Consider the following 16,201-nt stretch of genomic DNA (forward strand, 5'->3'; position numbering starts at 1 on the left):
GAAAGCATCTTCGTTTTATTTTAGGGCTGCACAGAATATTGTCGTAGAGGGAACATAGTTTGTTTCACCTGTTCTCTATGGATGAACATTTACCTTTAGTCTTTTCTGTTGCAACCAATGCTGCAATAAATAACCTTACCCATACATTATTTTCACACATGAGTATGTCTGTAGGAAGATTACTACATGTGGAATTGCTGGAGCATATTGACGATATCCTCAAATTGCCGTTGTCGGGATTGAGCGTGTACTTTCCCCCACGCCTCTCCAAATGATCATGCTTTGACCTTTGCAATCCGAAAGGTGAAAAATGGTGTCTTAGTATAGTTTTACTTTATGTTTCTTTTATGATGAGTGAGGATAAATGCCTTTTAATATGTGTAAGAGACATTAATTTTTCCTTTTTCCATTAACTGTTTATATCTTTCCCCATTTTTCTATTGAGCTTTCATTTTTTTCCTTTTAAATACTAGGGAGATTTATATATCACTTGTGGTCTGGGATCTGAATAACATATTTTTCCCTATTAATTTTTAGTTTGACCTTGCTTATTGTGATTTTTTTTTTACCATGCAAATTTTTTTTACTTTAATGTAAAGCTTATCATTTAAAATTTTTATGGCTTCTAGGTTACAATTTGATAGCCTATCACCACTCTAAGATTATAATAGAATTCTCCCATTGTCTCTTCTAGGATATATAGATTTATAAATATATTTATAATGTGAACATATTAAAATATAATATATCATATAAATACATAAACAATAAATATGTAAATAATACAAATGGCTAGATTTATCATACTTATATATAACATATAAATAATATAAAGTACATTGTTAAGATATATAATGTTATGTTTATGTAAATATTATTCCATTTAGAATTTATCCCCATGACAAGATGAGCTATAACTTGATTTTTTTCTAGATGGCTACTCAGTTGTTCCAATTCCAGTTGTGAATAATTTATCTTTACTAAATTCCTATGTTTGGAACTATTTCTGGACTTTCTATTTTGTGCCATTTATGAATCTCTGTATACTCTTGCACAAGTTCTGTACTATTTTAAATATTGTAGCTCTATATGTGTTTTAACAGCTAATAGAGCTAGACTCCACTCCCTTTAGATTTTTTTCTGGCTAGGCTTTATGTTTACTTTTTCCTTGTAAATTTTAGGATCAGCTAAGTTCCAATTTTTAAAAAATCCTCTTGCTATTTTTATTGGGATTGCATTAAATTTATAGACTGACTTAAGAGGAAGTGCCAATTTTATGATGATGAATCGTTTTAGCCAAGAATGCAGGCCACCTTTTAAACGGAGTAAATGATTGTCTACGCCTCTCCAGGCAGGGTGGTGTCCTTGGAGTTAGCTATAAGGGTGAACCACACTAGTCAGAGAAGTCTTGAACACTGCTGGACATAAACAGCGTGGCTGGAAGCCTCTGTAATCAAATGAGGAAGCATAACCATCCCTCCCAGAAGAGAGCCCTGATGTGAGTCGGAGGCAGTTGTCAGGATTCTAGAACCGGGTCGTGTACAGATGCCACCTTAAAAGAACAGTGCCTGCAGCCAAGGGACATAGCTCGAGCCAAGCTCACAAAGAAGGAGCCAGGGAAGAAATACACTAATCTCACTTTCCTCCCTCCCTCTGATCTTTAGGGCTCCCCACTGGCCAAACCCTCCCAGCAGCCAGAGGCCCCGGGAGCCCACAGTTTCATCCACTGAGGTCAGCTCTGGGGCAGAGGGCAGGATGGAAAAGGGTGTAGGCTGGATGTGGGGAGGCAACCAGAAGGTACCCATCCTCACCTCCAGCTCACACAGTGTGGCACTCAGGCCCCCAAGACAGTTGTTTCTGCTCTGAGATAAATGGAGTAAATAAAGATCAGAAGGTTATCACCTCCTTCTGCCCCTTCTAAAAGGACTTTGTACCTGGGCAGGAAGGCTAAAATCACGTAACAACTGGAAAACCCACCAGGAAGGGAAGGCAGGAGTTTCGTGGTGCACTGTTCAGTGACACATCCCCTGAGCGGTCTGGGCGGCCACCCTCACCTCTGCCAAAATATCTTCTTGTGTGACTGGAGAGCAGAGCCAAACAGACAAACAAATGAGCACGAGGCAGAAATGTTTGCTCAAGTCCAGAGTCCCTTATAGATACATAATTTAAACACCCGTAGAAAACTGCACACCGGATCTTTCTTTTTCAAGCCCCATCCACGTGGCAGCATTCCAGGAGAGGCCTTGGTCACTGGCAGGCGCCCTCTCACACCAGTTTGCACCACAAGTGGTCTGGAGCCCCAGAGGTCAGCGGGTTGTCTTGCCTGGCCCGTACCAGCTGGCCTGGTTTTGTTGTTGTTGTTGTTGTTGTTTTAATAAATTTATTTATTTATATATATTTTTGGCTGCATTGGATCTTCGTTGCTGCGTGCAGGGTTTCTCTAGCTGCGGCGAGCGGGGGCTACCCTTCATTGTGGTGCGCAGGCTTCTCATTGTGGTGGCTTCTCTTGATGCGGAGCACAGGCTCTAGGCACGCGGGCTTCAGTAGTTGTGGCGCACGGGCTTAGTTGCTCCGCGGCATGTGGGATCTTCCCGGACCAGGGCTTGAACCCATGTCCCCTGCGTTGGCAGGTGGATTCTTAACCACTGTGCCACCAGGGAAGTCCCTGGCCTGGTTTTATCCGGACCAGGATGTGACTGACCCAAACAGGCTGTGCCAGGAGGAGACTCCAGTGACTTCTCCAACCAGGTCACCTCTACAGAAGCAGATCACCATGGGATTACCCAGAGGAGACAGGTTTTCATAAATCATTTTAGGGAGAGTAGATTGTGACCTTGGTAGGGAGAACCCTCAGCCCGAAGGAGTGGCACTGTGTGAGGTTACAGCTAATGAGGGTGCAGAACAGGTTTCCAGGTGGGGAGAAAACCCTCAGGCGGACGTGGCCATCCAGGCGGAGCGAGCAGGAAGCTAGAGAGAAAACACTGTGCAGCCCAAACACTGAAACATAATGGAGTCACCTCTCAAGGACAGAAGCCCCCAAGACCATGTTTCGTGAACTGGGTGAATTAGAAATTGACACCTACTTGTAAAGGAGACTGTTCAGATTATACATTAAAAGCATGTGCTTTGCTCAGACAGATCTGACAGCCACTCATCAGCTGAGACCTTGGGGTGAGCCACCCGATCTCCTTACAGAGGGTGGTAATAGTACCCACCTACCCCAGATTGTTTTGTGGCGAGGAAATGAGATAACGTCATGATACTTTCGACTGAAAAAAACGCACAACCTAAAAGTCGCGAGTTATGTTTTACTCTGGGACCTAACTGAGGACTATAGCCTGGGAGACAGCCTCTCAGGTAGCTCTGAGGGACTGTTCCAAAGAGGTAAGGGAGGAGCAGGATATGTAGGAGTTTTTACTGAAAAAAATAATGTAGTGGACATCAAAAGATCACTGCTAATCACAAAAAAACAGACATCTCAAGTTAATGATTTTAGTGTTTTTCTATGTATGGGAAGATCCAAGAGTCTGGGCTCATTGAAATTATTCCCTAGATACGCATCTTAACTATCTAGGACCAGTTTTTCTCCATCCTGAATCCCCTCAACGGTGCCCTGTTAGGGTGGCTACCGTGGCTGATGGCTTGATGGCAGCAACATTGTTGTTTCCTGGAATGACAGGCAACATTTTGTTGTTGTTGTTTGCAATGCATGTAAAGCATTTTAGCACAGGGCCTGGCACACAGTAAGTCTCCGTGAACGTAAACTACGATAACCGTTGTCTTCAGATCTTGTTACTGAGAAAGCTATGTGAACAGATATTAAATAAACTTTAAAAATGGGCTCTACATAAGGGAGCTTCCCAACTTAGTTAAAAATATTTTGCTGCATGGGGTGAGGGAGAAAGTTAAGAAATCAGAATAATAAAATAGGATTTCAAATGCTTCCACCTTATTAGAAATCAAGATGTTCTTCTAAGTGGCTCTAAGTCTCCCTCAACTCCAGAATTTGGAGACCCGATAAAAAAACTTTGAACCTTTGACTGTAAAATGCATCTAACTCTTGTTGCTTCTTGCTTGTGCTGTGATCTTAGTGCCAGGGTCTTGGCTGTGCAATGACAGGCCATCCTCCTGTTGCTGTAAGGAATTGCATTGCAGTGAATGGGTGATATGTTTTAATATTTCTGAGCCAAGGATATTGGGGTATTAAGATACAATGTAGGATTTCAGGAAGCTGCCAGCTTGTTACCCCTTAGTTTTAAATTTGAATTGCAGTTGGATTTTCCTAGTTAGAAGTGGGGTCTTTCCCTAGTTAGAAGAATCAGATACTCTTAACCAAAGGAAATCTTCAGCAAGGTATGGTTTTTAAACAAAACCCAGGATTTGGATTCAGAGGATTTACATGTAAGACCTGCTAACTGTGTAGAACATAGATTTCCTGAGCTTCATCCAAAAAAGGTGATAATAATTAGGATAATCATCTCATAAGATTTCTGTAAGTATCAAATAAAATGTGGACCACGTTCTTTGTAAATTGCAGAGTATTATATACAATGTTAACTACTTGTTATTTCTGTTTATTTATTTATTTATTTATTTATTGGCTGTGTTGGGTCTTCGTTTCTGTGCGAGGGCTTTCTCTAGTTGCGGCGAGCGGGGGCCAGTCTTCATCGCGGTGTGTGAGCCTCTCACTGTCGCGGCCTCTCTTGTTGCGGAGCACAGGCTCCAGACGCACAGGCTCAGTAGTTGTGGCTTACGGGCCTAGTCGCTCCGCAGCATGTGGGATCTTCCCAGACCAGGGCTGGAACCCGTGTCTCCTGCATTGGCAGGCAGACTCTCAACCACTGCGCCACCAGGGAAGCCGCTACTTGTTATTTCTTTCATTCCTTCTGGTGGAAGGAGCACAGACCAGAAGTCAAGAGTCTAGATTACTGTCCCTGTCTGCCCTTTCCAGGACCTGTGACCTCAAGAAACTTAATCTCTCTCTTTTTTTTTTTTTTTTTTTGGCCACACTGTGCGGCTCGCGGGATCATAATTCTCTGACCAGGGATTGAACCTGGGCCCCAGCAGTGAAAGCGCAGAGTCCTAACCACTGGACCACCAGGGAATTCCCTTTTTTTTCGTAACTTAATCTCTAAAAGGTACAGTTTTGTCGTCTAGGAGACATTCTAGGATTATGAATCCTTTCAGAGGAAACATGTTAGATTGGAATAGGAAAGGATGAAGATCCTCTCTGAAGGGCAGGGGGAGATGAGGCCTTGCTCCTCCCGGGGTGACCAGGAAAAATACTTCTGGGACATGAAGGAAAAAAACAGGGAGCCATGAAACGTGGCCACTGATTTCTGGGATGTCGCAAGAACGTCCAGGTCTGGTGGTGAGCGGTAATCTGAGACACGTGTACAGTCAGCACTGACCTAGATGTATGACCCACAAAAAGAAAAAGGAAAAGGCATCACTACAAATTCAGTCACTGTCCCACGAATAGCAGCACAGTCAGCTGTGACCTCCAACACTAAAAAACAATCGACAGGTCCTGCAGACACACACTCGTGTGATGCCTACACACACGCACAAGGTAAAGGCATCGACTCTTGGTACCACGGGAAACAGAACCAGGAGGGCGTTAAGATGGCCCCCCCAGAGTCAGACAGACTGGGCAGCTCTTCTGAGGATTTGACAGAAGAGCTACAGGAACCATGGGAATAACTGGTTCCAGGACAAATGTCGCTGAAGTTCCTACACTTGAGCCCACTTTATCCACAAGCCTGTCTGCCTCCATGTATTGACAGACCCAAGTCATTTTCCAAGATTCCTAGAAAATCTCAAATAACCTCAAGAAAAATAAGAATCACAGGCATCTCCAGGTTCTCAAAGAAGGACTAAAGTCAGGAGAAGATCTGAAGTTGGAGGAAGGGGAATAGATTGAAAAGGAGGATCTCGTGACTCGAAGAGCGGCTGTCACTTGGTGTAGCCATCCTCCAGGACAGACAGTATGACGAGGTCTAAGTGAGAGAGGGGCGGGTGCTCAGAAAAGGCCTGAATGTCGTCTGTTTCAATGACGGTCTGGTTCCTACAAGGCAGCGTATGGAATCAAGCCGGGAAAAGCTCCTCTACCTAGATTTCCATCCTCACCAACCAGGGGCTCCTTCCCCAGGGCCAGTGCTTAAAACCCTCACTGCCAAGTTTCTCTGCAAGCTCCTATTCTCAGTGTGTCAAAGAGTCTCTAGTTTGGTTTATATAAAGATCTAGTTGACCCAAAAGGTTGTCTCTGACATCTGACAAACACCGCACCTTTTAAACTCTTCCTTCTCGTGTTTTACTGTTGGCAGTGCACTTAACCTCCCAAGCCTTGCCATCCTCAGCTCTAACATGGAGATGGTCATAGCACCATCCTCATAGAGCTGTTGTGAGAAATAAATGAAATGATGAACCTGCAGCTCCTAGAACAGTGGCTGGCACATAGGAAGGCCTCATCAGTAATGGCTACTGCCCAAGCTCCCCTAGCAGTCAAGAGGCAGGAACTGGTAGCCCTGGCTAATGGGTCAGGAAATAGGGACATGATCCGTTCTTGTAACTGAGAAGTCCAAGGCAGGTGTGGCTTCAGGTACAGCTTGATACAGGGACTCAAGTGATGACACCAGGACATGGTTTCTCTCTCTCCAGCTCTCAGCCCCTCTTCCTCTGAGTTGGCTGCAAGATGGCTTCAGCAGTAGACCGTACCTCATTGTAGAGCCAATGCAGTAGAAGAGGGCACCTGTCCACTCTCTCTGAAGCCCCAGGAGTGGTCTCCTCATACCTCCCTGGCTCTGGCTGGGTTACAAAACCTTCCCCAAGCGAACCATTGAAGCCAGAGAATGTGCAGCCTAGCTTGCTGCAGATCCACCTCTGGAACTTGGGGCAGGGCCAGCGCTACCCAAACCTCTCAGGCAGGGAGGAGGCAAGGAGACTTGCTTCCCAGAGGGTCACTGGTGGCGCCAGGAGGGAAGAGATGGCCTCTGAGTGGAAAACTGCGGTGAACCCACAGCGGCCGCCCAACCTAAGGAGCAAAGGGATTTAACTTCCTTTGGCTACCGACTGGCTGGTTAGGGAGGGGTGTGCCTCCACTTCCCACAGGGCCGCGTGAGCACCTAGAGGCCTCGGAGCCGTTCCCCCGTCATTGCTAAGTGTTAGCAGGTCAGCCGGTTCAGCAGCTCTCAGGACACCAGCTAGTCCACAGAATTCAAAGATTGCGGTGAATTTCAGTAACACTTTTTAAAAAGAGTTGACATTTTTTAAAAATTTTATTTATTTATTTTTACTTATTTATTTTTGACTGCATTGGGTCTTCGTTGCTGCGCACAGGCTTTCTCTAGTTGCAGCAAGCGGGGCCTACTCTTTGTTGCGGTGTGCAGGCTTCTCATTGCAGTGGCTTCTCTTGTTGCAGAGCACGGGCTCCAGTAGTTGTGGCACACAGGCTCAGTAGTTGTGGTTCACGGGCTCTAGAGCACAGGCTCAGTAGTTGTGGCGCATGGGCTTAGTTGCTCCGCAGCATGTGGGATCTTCCCGGACCGGGGCTCGAACCCGTGTCCCCTGCATTGGCAGGCAGATTCTTAACCACTGCGCCACCAGGGAAGTCCTTCAGTAACACTTTTAATAGACCTGCCAATTAATAAAAATAAACCCAGCCACAGAAATCAAACTTATCTGAGGCTATTTCCTATTCTTGTCATGGGAAATTGTAGGAAAGTGCACATTCCTTAAGAATGGAATAAACTTCCTCATCCTCGTCCCAGAACACCCCCATCAGTCGGGCCTTTTATCTCGTGGCAAACATGACCCCTCCCTGCTACCAGCTTGCTTCTGACCACCTGAAACGGGTGTGTGCTTTACACACATGCTCTCGTCACGCCTCCCAGTTACTCACGTGTCACAGAGGAGGGCACCGAGGCTAAGGGGAAGCCAGACTGCCAGACAGCCGACCATCTGACTGTCCCCATCCTTGACTCCCACGTGTGGTACCCACACACCCGCCCAGAGATGTTCCTCGCCCGTCCTCAGGGAGATAGCCCAGGGTGCCTTCTCAGACTCGGGCTCTTGCATTTGTGTCCGTGGGGCTGCCTGCCGGTGTCTTCTTCCTCTCCCTCAGACTCGCCCACCTTTACGCCCTGCGTTGTCAGAAGCCTCTGCTGCTGAATTGGAGTCCTCACTCCACACATGCTCACTGCCATGCACCTTCGGTGGACCAGGCACGGAGCCGGCTGTGAGGACACAGTCCAGCCATCACAGGGTTCTGGGTCCTTCAGGGAATGAATTCTCCCATCTCAACTATCACAGCGAAAACATTTCTCCCTCAGCATTCCCTCAACGCATCCCCCCAGCCCTCCTCCATACCCCTCATGTGAGGACCGGGGAGAACACCTGTGCCGGGCTCGCCTTAGGCCTCAAGTGCCGGAGGTGGGGAACAAGAGGTTTAACGTCCTCCCGGCACTGCGACCTCTCTGATGAGAGCTCCTTACACCGTGTTCACAGGTGACTGCTGGCTGCTGGCAGCCATTGCCTCCCTCACCTTGAATGAAGAAATCCTGGCTCGAGTCGTCCCCTTGGACCAGAGCTTCCAGGAGAACTACGCGGGGATCTTCCACTTCCAGGTAACTTAAGGGTTGGCTTGAGCTTCTCCTGAACGGGTCCTGAGGGCTAGGAGCAGGTGCTGGGGGCCAGGCACAGTACTCTTCTACGAAGGACACAGAGACAGCAGGAAGCTGCCTGGCCGGTCGCTGCCCTGGGACCCTGTAAGGGCAGCGATGAGGAGGAGGGCGGTAGGGCAGGGTACTCAGGAAGTAACTCCCACATTTTGTTAAGAAAGTTGATTATTTGGGGTCTGATGTGAAGGCACTGCTCACTGTCCTCCTTTTATGCCGGTAAAGGAGAAATAGTATTTTTAAGGGCATAAGGCACAGGGCAGAGTGCCGGAGGGGCAGGTGTGGCCTGGGAGGGAAGGGCAGGTGCCTCTGCGCTCGCTCCTCGGTGAGACTGTACCTGCAGGAGGAGGACCAGAGGGAGCGTCTCCTCCGGGATGCGACGGGCTTGGGGAAGCGGCGCCGAGGGGCCGGGCAGGGAGGAGGCAGCCGTGGCTGAGGCTCGCGACCCTCACGCTGCCACCACCTCCTCGTCCCGCAGTTCTGGCAGTACGGCGAGTGGGTGGAGGTGGTGGTGGACGACAGGCTGCCCACCAAGGACGGGGAGCTGCTCTTCGTGCACTCGGCAGAGGGCAGCGAGTTCTGGAGCGCGCTGCTGGAGAAGGCCTACGCCAAGTAAGTGCCCACCGTGCCCGTCCCCCGGCAGCCTGCCCCCAGTTGCCCTGTGTTCTGGGAAGCAACACGGGAGTTAGTCAAGGGCTGTCCTGAAGAGAAGTCCTATTGTACAGAAGGACTACTCTGGACAAAATTGGGCTCTCAATTCTAGGAGATAACGCACCCAGCTATTGCCGTTTTTAACCAAATGCACAGGAACAAGTCATGGTACTGATCGTGCTGGCCTTGAGAAGGACCTCTGCGTCCTTGGCAGGTCATGTTACATTTTTGTCAGCTAAATACAGCAAAGAGTTGCTGCCCGTGGGCAAAACTATCCATTGCAGAGGTAGGAAAATGATGCAGACTTGCCCACGATACATAATACGCTGAGTGAAACTGGTTTCCCCTAGCCCTCCCAGCCGGGCCCCCGCCCCCCCCCCAGGCTGCCCGGAGTCGAGCTTGTCCAGCGCTCAGCACTGCCCATTCTCAGCGGGACGCCCACGTCGGCCCCCCGCTCCAGAGTGGCCTGGTCCTGGCCCTGCTGCCTGGGCTCCCCTCGGGAAAATGACCGGCTCTCATCCATCAGGAGGATTTCTGTTCCTTCCAGCCCCTGCCAGGGAGGAGGGCCAGGAGTCACACACCCAGCTGTGAGAATCTGGGGCCTGAGGTGCTACTAAGTCTTATGCTCTAATAGTAGAGGTAGGGAAGCCACAGGGCGCCAACATCGCCATGGGGAGAGACCAGCCCCTCCTAACACAGCCCAGGGAAGCTGCTTTCATTACTGAATTGTTTTCTCTTAAGCTATAAATGCCAAACAGCCAATTTAGCAGACCTCCGCTTTCCTGCCAGGATGTAGAAAGAATCGATACGGGAGGTTGGGCCAGATAAACACCAAGGTCCTTCCAACTCTAAGGTTCTGTGAGATTTTTCCAAAAACTTCACAAAGTACCAGGCAGTGGTAGCTGTGGGGACAGTCACTTGCGCTCGTGGGCACCCCGAGGTGGAGACAAACCAAGGAAAGACTGAGCAGAGGGTCCCTGGAGCACCCAACAAAAGAGGCATGGGGGGAGGGGCACTTGGAGCAGCAGAAGTGTCAGCACCAGGTGGCAGCGGCGTCTTTCCCCTTCCTGCAGGATCAATGGGTGTTACGAAGCACTCTCGGGGGGTGCCACCACTGAGGGCTTCGAGGACTTCACCGGAGGCATCGCCGAGTGGTACGAGTTAAGGAAGGCCCCTCCCAACCTGTTCAAGATCATCCAGAAGGCTCTGCAGAAAGGCTCTCTCCTTGGCTGCTCCATCGATGTAAGTCCAGGCGTCCCTCCCTGGCCGCGCCCCCATCCGCTCTAGCTGAAGTGAGCCTCCTCCAACAGTGACCAAAGAAACCCACTGCCCTCGTTCCCCACGTGGTTAGCGCAGCCTTTGTCCACCGTATTGCCCATCACCTGGAGCCCAGGGGTGGCTAGGCGACAACCAGGCTGGCTGGGGTACAACCGCTGGGGCGATGGTGACTCCAGCCTTTCCTTCTCCAGCCTACTTACAACCCTCAGCCTCCTTTGACTCACCACCCCGGACCACAGCTTCCCTGAGAGTCCCCTGCCCTCTGCTGGGCCCAAGGCAGGACCATTCCAGACACCTTCTGCCCCACCTGCAGGGCCTGTGACCGGAGGGAGCCCAGCAGCCTTCCCTCCACGGCTGCAGGGTTAAGGGGCCCGTGGGAAGACTTCAGAAGGCACAGGAAGGAACCATTCCCACGTGCCAGCCTTGCTGGCAAACGTCGCCAGAGGAAGGGAGGTGGGCACAAGCCCTGTCCCCAAGGAGCCTCCAGGCTTTGCCTGTGCCCGGCACTGGAGCCCTGTCCTAGCTCTGGTCCCTGTGGGGACAGGGGTAAGAAGTCTGGCTCTGGGGGCCCAAGTCTGTGTCTGACTCCAGGCAGGGATTCTCAAACTTTCTCTGCAAAGCATTTCGAGGCAGAGACCCTTTCTACTCCCACGCAGCCCTTCTCATTGACCCAGACAAAAATAACAACCTCCATCAGAACAGATGGGGGAAGGAATGACTGGGGAAATTCTCATAGAACAGGAGCCAATTCTGAAGTCAGGCAGAAACGAAGGACTGTCCTAGTGTAAACCCTGCAGCGGGCGGGGCAGCCCTCGCAGTTTCAGGGGACCCAGCACACCTGGGCCACCGATGCCGTCCAGGTGTGTGTCCTGAGTCCCGTCCACGGTGTGCCCTTTCCTGCGGGAATTTGTGACTGCGCCTGGCACACACGTGAGTGCAAGTGCCGCTCTCCCAGAGAGCTGCCCTCAGCCTCTTCTCTGGTTGTGAATAACCCGTCAGCACCTCAAAGAAGTAGTAGGAGGGCCTCCAGGCGGGAGCGGGGGCCCTCCACCCGGGCCAAGGCCCTGCTGAGCCCTGAGCAACGGAGGGAGGGAGGGAGGAGGCGGGATGCGGCGGCCGGGCTGGGACTGATTCTCCCACGTTTCCAGATCACCAGTGCTGCAGACTCGGAGGCCATCACCTTCCAGAAGCTGGTGAAGGGGCACGCGTACTCGGTCACTGGCGCCGAGGAGGTAACGCCTGGCAGGCATTCTCAGGGGTCTTTCTCTTGCTCACATGATGGCGAAAGCCATTTTTGCTGCTTGCTGAGGGTGGGGCCCGCGTTCCGCAGTCCTCGCTGAAATTCAGGGCCAAGGGGATGGGCCGGCCCTCCCCAGCCCCTGCCGGCCGTGCGCTGCCCTCTGCTGGCCGCGGGTCGGTCCAGGCGCTCTGTGCCACTGAGTTCCAGAATTGTCTCGTTCTTCTGGACCAGCTAAGATAATACAACAACACTGCATCTGTGTAGTGTTCCATCCTCTTCAAAGTGCTTTCACATTTGATCTCACAGAAGCATTGGTGCCCCAATTACTGTAGTGGTCAAATCTGACTCTGCCTCTTGCCAGCTGTGTGGCCTTAGGCAGTTATTTAAACTCTCTTCTGCCCCCTAGTTTCCTCAAATTTAAATTAGAAACAGTAATAACAATATCCATGGTAGGGACTTCCCTGGTGGCGCAGTGGTTGAGAATCCGCCTGCCAATGCGGGGTACACGGGTTCGAGCCCTGGTCTGGGAAGATCCCACATGCCGTGGAGCAACTAAGCCCATGTGCCACAACTACTGAGCCTGTGCTCTAGAGCTCGCGAGCCACAACTACTGAAGCCCGCGTGCCACAGCTACTGAAGCCTGCGTGCCTAGGGCCCGTGCTCCACAACAAGAGAAGCCACGGCAATGAGAAGCCTGCGCACTGCAATGAGGACCCAATGCAGCCAAAAATTAATTAATTAATTAATTTTTAAAAAAATCCATTGCAGATTGTTGAGGTGATTCACACAAGTTAATATACGTAAAGCGCTCAGACTGTACCTGACACATTGTGTCTAAGCAGGTCGCTGTCCTGGACTTTGCTGTGTTTTTGGTTTGTTTTTTTTTTATACTATAAATACTGTAAGGTAGCCACCATCCACTGTTAACTACAAAACCCGGACTGGATCCCAGGTCTTCTGACACGTGCTTAACCATGAATCTTTGTTTTATTTAACACCCCCGCATATACCTTTTTATTTTGAAAAATTTCAATTCTACAGAAAAGTTGACAGAATAGTATAATAAACATCCATATGCTATTTTTCCAGATTCAAGGATGGTTGAAATTTTCCACATCTGTTTTGTCTCTATGTATGTGTACTTTCTTTCTGAGCCATTTGGAAGTAAATTGCAGATGTCACAACGGACACTTCGCTCCTAAATACTTCAGCATTTATCTCCTACCCATAAGGACACTCTCTTATGTAATCCCAGTAATATTTTCATGCTGAAGAAATAAACATTAATTCAATAGCATGATCTAATATATAGTCCATGTAAACATTTTCCCAGTTGCTCCAAAATGTCCTTTATAGTACCCTCAGTGCCCCCAGTCCAGGGTTTAAATCAAGATTCATGCACTGCATTTGCTTGTCATCACCAGTGTTCATTTGAAGGAGCTCCTGTGACAAAAGTACACCCTATTATAGTTAGTTAAACTGAGGTTCAGAGGCGACGTGCCAACGCAGAGTCTAGAACAAGCACATTTGTGCCTCAGACTCGGGATAGAGGTTAAAGAGCCCTGGTCCTCCAAGGGCCAGACCCTGGGAGCTGCCAAAGCTGAGCAGCAGCAAGGGTCTGGGAGTCAAGGCCCTCTCTCTCCCTTTCGTGATCCCCCTTATTACATGGACTTGACGCCTCCCGCCCCTGGCTCATGGAGAAAAAGGGGCTTTGGGCCGGAGAACCTCCAGGCCTGGCTTGAACTCAACATCTCTCCCCTCTCCTTCACCCACCCCTCCTGCAGGTGGAAAGCAGAGGAAGCCTGCAGAAGCTGATCCGCATCCGGAATCCCTGGGGAGAGGTGGAGTGGACCGGGCAGTGGAACGACAAGTGAGGAGGGCAGGGTCGGGAGCTGGGGTAGGGGCACTCTTTCCAGGGGGTTCTGGGGAGCTGAGGAGAGGGGGGGCGTGGTAGCCATGCTGAGAATAAAGCCCCGAGAGCACAGGCCACCCCGAGTGGGACCCCTGGGGCTGGTGGCCCTCTAGGCTCTTAACCAGTGCACTCCTGCCATCTGGGTGCCTTTACAAGGCCCAGGGCTCCTGGGATGCTCATCCTTTCATCACCTCATGGTTCCTCCCTTCCCTAGCTTGGCGTCACCTTGCTATTGGATCTTCAGGGAAAAAAATACACCTTTCCTCCCCCAAGCACTCGTTCTATCCCAAGGATGTAAACTTTGTGTCTATGACCAGAGAGAAGTCCTTCCGTTGATGTCCAGGGTTCCTGGTAGGCCCGTTAGACCTTCGACTCTCTCGGGTGAACTCTGTGAGCCCCTCTCATGGTCTTCCTCTGCTCCCATCTCCCCGTCCTCCTCCACAGCCCAGCACCCACAGTTCTTCACCTTTTCCCTGGCAGCCTCTGCCATGGCATAGAGATGCCTGCCAGGGCCTGCGGGTCAGCTGCAGAGGCCAAGATGAGCGCCCCCTCCCCTACATCGAATTTCCAGCCACCCCTTAAAAGAGCTGACAGGCCCATCTCAGTTTGGGCCACTGATGCTACTTCATGTCTCTCTGATGGGCTGTGTTCATTTTCTGGAATCTTCCTTGCCACCATCTTCCAGGATAATGTATCCTCTCACCTTGCTGCCCTGCACCTCTCAGCCACCTGTGTGTTACTCCTCTCCCGTACTGGGGTCTGGGCCCTCAGGTGGGAGATCACGTCCCCGGTCCTCAACTTTGGGGCATCTTGGGGAGAAGTCATCGTCCCGCACTAGTTTCTAATGCCTCTCCCATTGCTTGGTTTTCCAGCTGCCCAAACTGGACCACTATTGACCCAGACGTGAGGGAAAGGCTGACCAGACAGCATGAAGATGGGGAATTCTGGTAAGATCCTTAGGCTTTAGGGAAAGAGGTGTCTGATGTTTACTAGAAAAGGAGTGACATTATCGTGTTGAGGGAGCAGGGGCGTGGGATCCTGGTTTTGTTGTTGTTTTAAATTCACTGTAAGACCCTGAACAAAAAAATTCTTGAACCTCTTCAACTTGTCCATCTCAGCAGTAGGGTTTCAAAGCTGAGCAGCTCAGCAGACAAGGCTAAGAATTCCTGCAGGCATGTTCAGGTCCCAAGAGAAAAGAGGGGAAAGATGGGCCTTTCTCCCAACCAGTTCCTAGAGATTCATCCCCAGGCCTCAAGAAATGGGTCCCTTGGAGAGTAGCAGTGGGCCCACGCGGCTGTGTCTGTGCTACTCTGGGACCACCTACGTCTGTACAGTACTAGCATTTTACCAAATGAGCAGCCGTATTTCGTCTCATTTGATATACGTGGCCCCCATTTTTACAGATGAGAGTTCTGAGTTTCATAGAGGCTTAAGTAACTTGCTCAAGGTCACCTGGCTAGAAGGTGGTAGCACCAGGACTAGAATTGGCACCTTCCAGTGGCGGACCTGGTGGCCATGTGGCCCCGAGGTGCTGTCTCCTAGCAGCTCTGCCTGGCCCTGACTGTGTCCTAGTCTGGCCTTGGGCGGAAGGTCCAGGCTTATCCGTGTGTCCTCCGGTAACCTGGGTGCTGCGTCCTTTTGCAGGATGTCTTTCAACGACTTCCTGAGGCACTATTCCCGCCTGGAGATCTGCAACCTGACCCCTGACACGCTGACCAGTGACGCCTACAAGAAGTGGAAACTCACCAAGATGGATGGGAACTGGAGGCGGGGCTCCACCGCGGGCGGCTGCAGGAACTACCCGAGTGAGCACCCTGCCACCGCCCCACCCTGGAGTGCTGCACCCCATCCTGGCCGCTCCTACCCACCAGGACCCTCTGCCTCTTCTCCCTGCGTCTCCACCTTAACACGCTTCTTGTCTCCTCAGCCCCTTGCCTTCTGCACTCACTTGCCTCCCTGCCCACGCAGAACCCAAGACGTGCTGTTTCTGTGATTCCTCTCCAGGCCCTAGATTCCCCGATGCCACGGCCTCGCCCACTGAGGCAGCGTTAATCCCGCTTCATACCCATGGGCTACTTTATCCACACGAAGCCCACGCAGCCTAGCCCAGCAGGGGGACCTCACCCACTGGGCCTCTGCACATCCAGGCCCTGCTTGTTGCCCGGCAATCCTCTTGTGCCCAATTCACTCAGCAGATGTTGATGGGGTCCTGCTCAGATGGGGGCAAGGATTCCTCCTCTGGTTTATCTTTTGTTTATTCCCCTGACTCTTCTGCCTTGATGGCCCAGTCCTCCCCTGCCCTCTCCCACTCAGAAATTGTCCCATCATGATGACATTTGCCAATTATGGAACATACATTGGGTGCTAGGAACTGTGCTAAGTGATTTATTAATATATTACTCCATTTAATCCTCACAACAGCCTTCTGAGGCAGGCACTTTATTA

At 50.6% G+C, this 16,201-nt stretch overlaps 1 protein-coding gene across 1 annotated transcript in view; it reads left to right on the top strand.

The window, feature by feature from the left end:
- Window positions 1-16,201, top strand: part of CAPN2 (calpain 2) — a 54,834-nt gene that overhangs the window by 21,348 nt on the left and 17,285 nt on the right. The window contains exons 3-9 of the mRNA XM_057546308.1: window positions 8,506-8,624; window positions 9,154-9,287; window positions 10,400-10,568; window positions 11,753-11,836; window positions 13,629-13,714; window positions 14,629-14,703; window positions 15,401-15,561. Of these exons, the coding sequence (XP_057402291.1) occupies window positions 8,506-8,624; window positions 9,154-9,287; window positions 10,400-10,568; window positions 11,753-11,836; window positions 13,629-13,714; window positions 14,629-14,703; window positions 15,401-15,561 (828 nt within the window). The remainder of the gene's footprint in view (window positions 1-8,505; window positions 8,625-9,153; window positions 9,288-10,399; window positions 10,569-11,752; window positions 11,837-13,628; window positions 13,715-14,628; window positions 14,704-15,400; window positions 15,562-16,201) is intronic.

This window comes from Balaenoptera acutorostrata, chromosome 1 (genome assembly GCF_949987535.1).
Source record: "Balaenoptera acutorostrata chromosome 1, mBalAcu1.1, whole genome shotgun sequence".
Classification (NCBI taxonomy): Eukaryota; Metazoa; Chordata; class Mammalia; order Artiodactyla; family Balaenopteridae; genus Balaenoptera; species Balaenoptera acutorostrata.